This window comes from Cyanistes caeruleus, chromosome 1, assembly GCF_971803275.1.
Source record: "Cyanistes caeruleus chromosome 1, bCyaCae1.hap1.1, whole genome shotgun sequence".
Classification (NCBI taxonomy): Eukaryota; Metazoa; Chordata; class Aves; order Passeriformes; family Paridae; genus Cyanistes; species Cyanistes caeruleus.
Genome location: NC_141701.1, coordinates 107,012,165 through 107,022,849, shown reverse-complemented (window position 1 = coordinate 107,022,849; position 10,685 = coordinate 107,012,165). Strand labels below are relative to the sequence as shown.

The following is a 10,685-nucleotide window of genomic DNA, read 5'->3' as shown; positions in this document are numbered from 1 at the left end:
AAGAAGTAATTCTGATGACAAGTTTTCAATTAATTTTTACTTCAATTAATGAAAGAAAATAAATACAATAAAAATCGCTATTTGGCTTCTGTGCTGCTCAGAATCTCTGCATCATAGCCTCAAATAACAAATGAGGAATTCAAGCATGGAGCTTTTTGACACATATTTCTGCTGATAGCCTTAGCTGTATCTTTTGCTGTTAATCTGATAAAGGAATATTCATAATCTCACAACTGGATGGCATTCTTAGTTTTGGAAATGGGTAATACTGGCTGGGTACTCCAAATGATCATGCTGGTCATCCTTTCACAGGTCTTGCACTACTCAGTGTGATTTCTACTCAGATGCAAGAAGCAATTTAGGGCCTGGTGAATGCTCCTGAGAAGACATGAGGGAGTAGCAGTAGGCAAGTTTACATGGTTCTTTGTCTTAAAACAAATGCTATTTAAAACTGGTTATATTTTGTACTATTCCCATGCTGTGCCCAATACTCATAGTAGTATGCATGAATGCTTCAGTGTTTGAGAAATAATTCTTTGATAAGGTTATATGAAGTGTATTCTAATCTAACAGTACTAGTCCTGTGACCTTAAAACTAAATCTTCTACTTGGCTTTTTTTCCATTCAGCAGCATGGACAATTTGTGGATTGCATCTTTATTGGCTTACAGCTGAATCTAATGTTCCAGTAGGTAAAACGGCCATGCTTCACAAAGGCTGTGTATTCAAGCCTGGGCTCTTTTTATTCAGCCAGGTAACTAGGCACAGGGATACTTAGTTTTGCAGATGCACATACGTGTCAGCTTCTGTTCCCACTGCAGCCAGACTGACTGCCCAGTGACTCACTGCAGAGCTGGCAGTACTGCAAACTTGTAACTGTCGCAGTACTGCATTGCCTTGGAAGTTTTCACATGCTTCCTGCAGCATCTCCTGAAAGGCAGCTGAGGAATCTATTTGCTGCTTGGCACACCAGCAACAAACCTTAGAGGCCTCTGGGATTGCCATACTGACAGCATTGTTTGGACAGACTTACTGTCTGTGGCTCAGTATTTCTAAATCATTATTTGTAGCTAACTGAAACCTCTGTTGCAAAGTGGGTGTGGTGTAATTACTGCTGTGGAGCTGTGGGTTCTCTCGGCTTGCCAGGTATTAACTCTGTATTTTCAGTTTGGTAGCACCTGGATGGCATAATTTTTTTCCCTTTCACAGTGTTCAGTGTTCTGCCTATAAGTGGAAAATATTAACTACAGGTCTTTTTATTAAAATCAAACAAAGGAAGATCAGAGCCAATGGCAAGAAAAAGACCCAAATCCCAAAAGCCTGTAACACTCATGGCATGCTAACTGAAGGCATACCAAGGAAAAACAAATGGATCCTTTTTTTAGAGTCCTTAGCTTCCCCTGACTTGCTGCCACTGACTCACTCAAAAAGACTATAAACCCCAACTAATTGAATGGCCAAAGAAATAAAGAAATATTACCTGAAATAGCTTTTTGACAAAAATGGTGCAGAGCATTAAGATAAAAGACTTGGGATGCCTTTGAGATTTGTTTTAGCTGCCTTTTACACTTGCTTAGTTTCATGGGACTATATAATTATGTTACTATCACTTGGGCTTCAACAGAATGTTCAAATGGAAATACATGTCTACAAAGAAGGTCAGAAAAATGTTTTTTGAACAAAAACATTAAGTGGCTATGATTTTAAAAATAAGGCTAGTCAGCTTTTCAAGACTGTAACTTTCTATCCTGGTTTCTGCATTTACTTCCATACAAAACTGCTTTTCATTAATCTAAAGGAATGTTGGTATTTATCTCTAGTCTACATATTTTTAAAAGACTCATCTTAAATGACAGCTTTGGCAATTTTTAAAATGCCAAATGATAATGTGAATCATGCTTCTCAGCACTCTAGCCCTAGCTGTTAAAAGCACTCTTATAAATCTTAGTCTATTGAAACTGTTAAATTTTGAAATGCTACTTTTATGAGTTGTAGTGAAGACCTACATGGGATAGGACAGAGGCTTATGAAAATGGAAATTATATAGGGAGAAAAAAAGGGAATTAGTTATTCACATACCTTCCAGTGTAAGACTAAAGGTGTGTGAAATTCAACTAATAAGAAGCAGTGTTAAAGCCAAGTGCTCCAGATTAATTAATAAATAATGAAGAATTAATTGCTGAGGGAAATGGCAAGGTTTATAAGCAGTGAGTGGATACGAAAGAAAAAATATATCCAAGGCTACTAAATACTAAAATCTAACTCATGATTTTAAGTACCTGCACTATAGGTATTCTCAGCAGTAGAGGCTGAAAGAGCATTTCAGTGAAGTAACAGAAATAATAGCAGTTTGTATGCTCTGCTGTGGAGGCATCTTCTATTAACCATGATTGGAAAGATACTAATATAACAAACCTTTAGTGAGGCACAGAAAAGTGGTTTGGCATCTCAAACATTTAAATTAGATTTGATACAAGTTAGAAACGGTCTCCCAACTTGTTTTTTCTTAACTGTTGAAATAATAAACCCTGATAGAGTTCCATTAACAAGCAGGGGATTGCACATGAAAAACTGAATTTGTATTTATTAAACTAAATTTCAGAACAATCTTAAATGACAAAAGCTGAAGTAACTGAAGAGATCTCTAGTTAGCCCTGCTGCAGATCAGCCTGAGTAAGAGTTCTCTTGGAATGCATCAGGTGAGTATCAGTCTTCTAGCATCTTATATATCAATAATCTGTAAATACATTAACCTCAGCACCAAGTTCAGCAATACAGGAATTCTAGAATGGTTTGGGTTGGAAGGGGCAGTAAAGATCATTTAGTTTCAAACCCCTCTCACATACAGGGTTGCCTCCCACTAGACTAGGTTTCTCAGAGCCCTGTCCAACCTGGCCAAGAGAATCAGTTCATCATAGATCTCCCCATGCTATTTCAGCTGTTAAATCTTTCTGGTGAAAGAGCAAGGGCCTTAGAGTTTGATGATCCTGCTGATATAGGGAACTACCACAAGAAAATCCCATCATAGGGAGATTTGCTAAATATAAGCAGAATTACAGCTCTATCTTCAAGTTCTGAGAATGTGATACTTTTCATAAGTAGGTCTTGCTTGCCTTTTATCCTGTTTTTCCTCAGAACATACTGTGAATGACTGGCAAGGAAGGGGGTTTACTTTTGCTAAGTCATTCTTAGTCATGTAGGAGAGAGAAAAATCATTTTAATTTATACTTTCCCTTGTCCTCTCTTCCAAAGCTTTGAAGAAAATAAAATATTTTAGATGCAGTTTAGTCTATGGTTCCTTGATTTCACTGTTAATGTTCACTTTATTGTGAAGTTGTTTTTTAATCCTAGCACACCCACAGACCCTAAATTCTATAGAAGTTCTTTCAAGACAAATCTAGTTTTTTCTTTCCTTTTGCACAGTACCATATCCATCATCTACTTCCTCAAGTCACATCTCTGTACTAATGTACCTTGAGGTTTCAAAGAGAGTTGGTTACTGTAATGTTGTTTATAGCTATCTCCATCTCCCTGGTTGAGTCTGCAAGATTATTTAAAAGAAAAGTGTGGTCAGTATGTAAGGTCAACTAAGTACACAGACCTTTCTCTTCTTCCTGCTAACAAGTTCTTTACTATTGCTCTGTGGCTTCATGCATATAGTTGAAAACTATTTTGAGAGCCTTACACATTTATATACTTGTGGGATGATTAAAAAAAAGTTACCTCATCAAATCTAGTAAACATAAAAAGTGAGAATTTATTACCCCCAAGCCTTTTAAAAAGGAAACCTCCCTCAATTTGTATCAAAACAACTGATACTGAAGACTATGCAGAAATTAATCTTTTTAATTTCTTATGTGAAACCCCCCTTTTTAAATAACTAAACCCTCTTCCTCTTTCAAGTTAAGCTGAATATCTAACATCATTACTCCTGGCTCCCACTTCTCTGGTTTAGAGAGTGTAGATGTTTCACTTTAGACACTTCAGAATTGTGTATTAATGGTGGTGATCTTGAGATTTTGTTACACACACACCAAAAAAAAAATCAAGTCTTGCTGATGCTGCAATTTTGTTGTAAAGTAAATCCCCTTGATTACCATTTTTCCCCTGCAGCAGTACTCTTTATTTCCCTAGCTGCCAATAGTAGGATAAGTACACAGAACTTCAGCACGTATGCGGAGAAGAAAATACAGTACAACCTGCTCATTATAAGCACTGTAAAAGAACTCTCAGTGCTCTGCATGGTGCAAACTGCAGTCCTGTTATAATGAGGCTTTGTATATAATAAAGTAACTTCATGGAGTAAAGACACTTCAACAGACAGTCTGCTAATGCTGCAGGTTCATCAGTGATCTCTTGGTGGTCGCCGCTTTCTGCTGCTGGTCACGGGCAGCAATGCAGAGGCCCCATGTGACCAAGCTGGATGACTCTCAGCATGGGTTTTACAGCACAAAGATATGGTTTAATGCAGCTTTCTTCTTTCTGACTGCAGAGGGGCAGAAGAGGATGCCAGCGTAGGATGCTGTATGCATACGCATGTATGTTCCAAGTTTAATAAAACCCTTTCTGGTGTTTTCCTCATCGTTCTTTGGATCTTTCCTCGCAGTTCACAAGTAGAGAGGTCAATGAGCATGCAGCAGGTGTCTGCTGTCAGTCAGATTCTGACTTGTCATTAGATTTGGATGATTTATGCTTCCTCTTTTTCTTCTTCTTCTTTTCTTTCTTTTTCTTTTCCTTTTTTCTCTTTTTCTTCTTGTGTTTATGTTCTGAGGAAGTGGAGCTGCTGCCATCTTCATCATCCTCATCACTGTCATCACTGCTATCAGATTCTGAGGTAGAGTCCTCCAGGAGCTGCTTCAATTGCTGTATCCTGAATTTAAAATATGTGAATGAGAAGCCTTTCTAGCTGTGCTCTACCTCTAGTAATTTATCCTAGCTTTCGTCTTTCCTCCCTGACTTGACAAATGGAAGCTGCATGCAAAGGGCAGGGGAATGCTTCCTCTTTTGCTTAATTACACTCTTGTTACAGATAATATCATGGACTGATAAAAGCAACTACTTTGAGACAAGCAGCTGTTCTGTTTTCAGGGACTGTCCGTCCCATTGGATAGGGAAGGCAGACTAGCTTGTTGGCTTATTTATGTGTGCAAAATAATAAAGCAACAGCTATCACTAGCCCACCTGGTGATAAGTTCTATGCTTATCCCTACAGAGGGATATTTGGACTAGGATATTATGACATTCATTGCCCTGCTGATACAGAGAGGATGTCAGTGAAACTGACAGAGTAGGCTCCACTCTGGATGCATGTAATTGCTGATCTACCACAATGCAGAAGTATTTTTGAAAGGCACTCTTCTTTGAACTTTCAAGGATCACTGGCAGATAGTGGGACAAAATATTTGCTTATTTTATTGGTTGTCTTCTGTATTCTCTTCAAGGATTCCTCTCCAAGAGTGCTGTTCTATGGGCTACCTACAGTTTCTTCAGTTATCCCACTGAAGCAGTTCCAGCATGAAAGCATCAAAACCTGCCACTTTATATACTAAGTAATGACCTCACAAAAGCAGCAATATCAGGTGCCTAGAACTACCTTTCTAAATCCCCCCATTCATTTCCATTGAAAGCATTCTGACAAAGCGAATTTTACAAAACTGATTCAGTGAAGCCAGTGAAAGCAAAAAAAAGTAACTTTTTTTCAGGCCTAAACCAAAACCACACCTAAGTACCTGAATATTATGGCATAAATGCATACAGCTGCTCTTTAAACTTTGTTTTCGGGAAAATACAGAAGCTAAAGAATTAAAACAATTGGAAGTACTAAAGAGTGATTATTTAGAAAGTTGAAATGCATTAGTCTGTCAACATAAAGAAACTGCTATTAAAAAAAAGTTCTGAGCTAAAAATAAGCTTCTATAAAAAGGTCACCTATACATAAGTTCCACATTACCAAAATAAAAACTGAATTGAAAATGAAGTTTACTACAGACACACTCACCTCTTTTCTTTTTCATGACGCTTATTTTCCCTTATTATATCATACATTGGATCTTCATGTGCCTTTAAAATGGAAAACAGGAAATTCAATGTTATCACCAATGGTTTTATTTCCTAAAAAAAATAAACCAAAGCAACCAAATGCAAGAGGCTTTTATCAAAAGATGGAATATGCTTAGCAAGCTCTTAATTCACTGCCAGACTTAGCACTCTTCACCTGAACTGGTGTATTTGCTTTAGGGAAAGGTTATCTAGCTACACCTCACAGGAAGGGGACTCTCCTTAGGTATCTATCTCCCTACCTCTCCAATCACAGCCAGCTATGAGAATCCCATACTTGATCTGTGGGAATAGCTCTACGTAGATGGAATACTCAAGTTCAAAATAATGAGTTGTACCCTTATAGTACATTTAAAAAACCTGGATATAAACAAACAGGATTATAGGACCAAGGAATATAAGACATATGGATAATAAAGTTGGAGTTGTCCTATCATGCTATGCACTACCATTACTGGTTCTTAAATGACATTAAATGGGCATTGCAGCAAAAGATAGTTGTGAAGGAAGACAGCAAATAAACTTTGCAGACAGTTAAGTTGGATTCATGCAAGAATGCAGAAAAAAGGTGGGGTGATCATTTTTGTTGGAAGATTAAGCAAACAAGTCCAACAGAGAGGAGAGATGGCAGATGCTGACCAGAGGTGGGAATTGAAATGTCAGGAGCAAATGAAAGATGTTGGGAATGCACCATGAAGGGTCTTGGACAAACAACAAGAGTTTGATGCAACAAAGAAGCCTGAGGAAAAATGAAGAATAGAAGCAGTCTGGTTATGGGAAAGGGCTAAAAATACTCTTGGCAGTTGCATACAATCAGTACGAATCCAGAGTCTGGAGAGACCAAGCCAAGATTACATTTTTCAAGGATAGGAATGAGGACATAAGACACAAAGTGATGACAGCTTGAAATATAGGTTAATGATGCAGAGCGACAGAAATAGTTAGAGATCACACAGAAAGAATCTGCAGAACTGAGATGTAGCTTCATGTAGCAAGAGATCAGACTTTAGACAATGACTGGATTACAGACCTAGACAACAGCATTCATGATGTGGTTGTTCACAGCGAGAGCAGAAGGCTTGAAACAGCTGTAATGTGGGCAGCTCAAGCTTGACTAAACATTTTTTGTTATGTTGACATTTTTATCACAAAAAAAAAAAAATGAATACAGTGGTTGAAACAGGTTCTTGAAGATTTCCAATTTATATGTAAAAATTATTAATTTTCCTCTTGAAGAGTAGATTTTCTGCACAGTAGTCAAACATCCAACCACATCTGTAGCCTTTTCTTTATTAGGAGATTTTCAGCATCTATATTATACTAGAGACAGAGGAAAAGTCCTTAATAAAGCATCATCTAATAGGCTTATCTTCAGTTGCAAGATTATGCATTATCAGTACTAAAAAATACAAGCAGTAATACTACAGTATTGGTACTCACCACTCTAAATTGTTCCAATTTCTGATTGCCTTTAATAAAGAATGGGCATTCCTTATCTCCTGTTCTGTGTCCATAACGTTTACATCTCCAACCTTTAAAAAAACAAGCAGCAGTGAATTGCACCTCTGAGACAGATCTGAAGAAGCACAAAAAGCCAAAACCACATTTCTGCAAAATATTTTCAATCTGTTGGAAGAAACTGAGAGATACAACTAGTATGCTGATAAATGCAATATCCATAAAATATAAGGCTATTACAGCCTTCAAGATACTGGTTGCTTTTTTATCAATATGATGTCAATCTACCCAGACTTCAAAATTTGTCCACCAGACCTTCTGCCCTCCCCCAGCATAAATGGATGGATACATGATGGTCTGATGACATCTGGAATATTTTCAGCCTTACACTGCATAACTTTGACTTCTTTTCCCAAAGGCATCCAAAGCCCTTTTGTTGGGGCATGTGCCAGGAACTCTCGTGCGCTCTCATTGCCTGGTACATCAGGTATGCAGTCTTCTGGTTTTGTTTCATTCTCCTTCAAAAAAAAAAAAAAAGAAAAAAGAAGAAAGATAAGGATAATAAAATAACTTTCTTTTTTTAACTTTGCAAGAATTAATAATCAAGTGTACAGACCTTCACTTAGCAGGAAACATATTTTCCCCATTATCTTTTTTCCTTGTATCACACAAAAGATCTAAAATACTTGACCCCTTTTTTTTTTTTTCTCACTCTTGAATTTTGCAGCCAGAACTTTCCTGCACAGGAATTTCATTCCTTCCCATCCACTTAATAATTTGTTTAAATAAATAACAGAAATGAAAACTTAACACAAAGCAGAGACTTTGTTATCTTCTTCCTGCTAGTAAGACATAACAATTACAAGGAAACCTTTACAACACAGAGCAGTTATTCTTTAGGTTAAAAGCATTACTTTATGGCTTAGGTATATAAATTTGGCAGAAGTAATGATCATGATGAAAGAATTATTTCAGCCTAAGCAACAGAGAAGAATCCTGAAAAGATGTCATTCAAAACAAAAATCTGCTTTCCATAAAAGGCTCCCCTCTATCCACACTATTAAACACTGCACGAAGTGTGCTAAGAGATTATGAAAGACCTGGTCTCCTATCTGATTCTGGGCATTTCACTTTGGATCACCAAGACAAAGTGGTCAGCTTGTAACGATTCTCTGCAATCTCTCTGTAATTTATATAGGTAACACAGACACTTAAACACCTAAAGAACATGTTCTGTGAAAATCCCTCATAATCCTAAAAAATTATAGCTATTTACCAACCTTAATTAGCCCAGGGGGAGGTTTCTCATAGCTGAAAAGCAATAGAAATATTGTTACTCTGCAGCTTAGCACAGACAAATAAATTGAAAAAATACAGTTTTTCAGTGGTATTGAGTGAAAACCTTCAGCTCACATTTCTCCTTAAATATTACCTTGTAACTAATAACCAAGAACCACAGCAGAACACAGATACAGCAAGCTGACAGACAGCATTTATCATATTACCACACATCTCTTGCAAATATCTCTCAGATTCATATTCTTGTGGGAGAGCACAACTACTTCCTAGGGATATGTGGTATATTTGATTTAGCTTCAACATGCATACATGCATAATTCTCTCTTCTTTTTTCTGCTGCACCCCTCTTCAAGGTCTCCAGACTTCTTTACTCTAGCACTGCTAAATCACAGACACAGTCAACTAAAAATGTCAAGTCAGACTCTCCTTACATCTAGCTTTGCCAGCCAAACCTAATACATAATAATTTAATAATCTTCTGTGTATTAAACCTCAAGACAGAGCCCTACTGACCAAAGTAGCATATTTTCTGCAGCATTTCTTTGGGGTTAACAGTAGATAAAACATTTGTTAAAATCCAAGCAGCAAACAGGTACTACACAGAGTGCACAGCAACTAAGAAAATGCATGTGCTAAGGAGTTAAATGCCAAGGCTATACAGAATGGTCCTGGAGGCAAAGAATACATATTACATAGAAAGATGCAGGTGTGTGTAACTGAATTTGTATTGGGGTTTTTCCCCGCTCTAATCTCATCTGTATTTAAACAGATACACTGTTTCCTGTAAATTGCTGCCTTCGTGAAAGTCTAAAGTGATCACAGAAGAGAATGGAGATATTTTGGTTTTGTTTTTCAGTGGCATAAAAAGAACAGCACTGTGCAAGCCCAGAGTCACGAAATCTTCTGCTTTATGGAAGACTCTTTTCAACAGGACTTTCCAGACATTATCGATGTATTAACTCAGCAGGACATGAAACATCTTTACTGTCTGTGCATCATAGGTTTGATGGCATAGGCAATATTTCATTGGCTTAGCTGTGCGCACACACCCCCCCTCCCCACATACCTCTAGGATTGCTAGGCACAATCATACCGATACAATAAGAACAGCAAGGAAAAGGTGGTTAAAGTATGTTCAACCCATCTTTTTAACAATAACTTCGGAGTGCTGTTTGGTGCATTTAATAACAAACTGATTTTCACTTCCACGCAGAAAAGAAAAAAACAAAATCATGTTCTTGTGTACCTTCTGACCTTTTTATTCCATTAAAACAATAATTCCTTTCCAGAGAAATAACATAAACCTTTTACAGCACCTTTTAATCCAAATTTATTTTTCCTTCTTTGTTTTTTTTAAGTCCGATCCAGAGCAACCTCTGCTCCTATGTTGCATCTCTCAGACTTGGAGGAACCCGGGAGAGCCCCTTCTGTGCCCCAACAAACCCTTCGTAAGTCACCAAGCAACTCTGCAAGTGGCCCCGAAGCCTTTCTGCCGACTCACACTTAAGGGGACAGGGGAAGAAGCATCACCACCCCCCAGAAAACCCCAAACCCTGCACTGGAAACGAGCCCCAAATGCCGGCGGGGTGTGCTCAGGGCAGAGCCGGGGCGGGAGCCGCGGGCAGCCTCCCCTCCTCCGCTCCTTACAAAGACTCCAGGTGCTGGATCTTCTGGAGCTGCTGCGCCTCCTGCCTCTTCCGCTTCCTCTCATGCCGGTCCTGGGTCCTGCCGCCGCTGGCCGCGGGCTCCGCATGGCTCCTGGCCCGCGCCTGGCTGCCCCTCGCCGCCTCCCCCTCCTCCGCTCCCTCCTCCTCGTCCTGCCCCTGCTCCCTGGGCGCCCGCTGGGCCATGGGCGCGCCGGCCACGGCCGCG

At 38.7% G+C, this 10,685-nt stretch overlaps 1 protein-coding gene across 1 annotated transcript; it reads right to left on the bottom strand.

Moving 5' to 3' along the window:
- Window positions 1-17: 17 nt before the first annotated feature.
- On the bottom strand, window positions 18-10,678 carry RP9 (RP9 pre-mRNA splicing factor). Its single transcript, XM_023919853.2, has 6 exons — window positions 10,461-10,678; window positions 8,795-8,825; window positions 7,903-8,032; window positions 7,497-7,588; window positions 5,998-6,059; window positions 18-4,869 (listed from the first exon to the last, which is right to left on the bottom strand). The coding sequence occupies exons 1-6, from the start codon at window positions 10,661-10,663 to the stop codon at window positions 4,650-4,652; spliced, it is 738 nt and encodes a 245-aa protein (XP_023775621.2). The 5' UTR covers window positions 10,664-10,678; the 3' UTR covers window positions 18-4,649.
- Window positions 10,679-10,685: the final 7 nt, after the last annotated feature.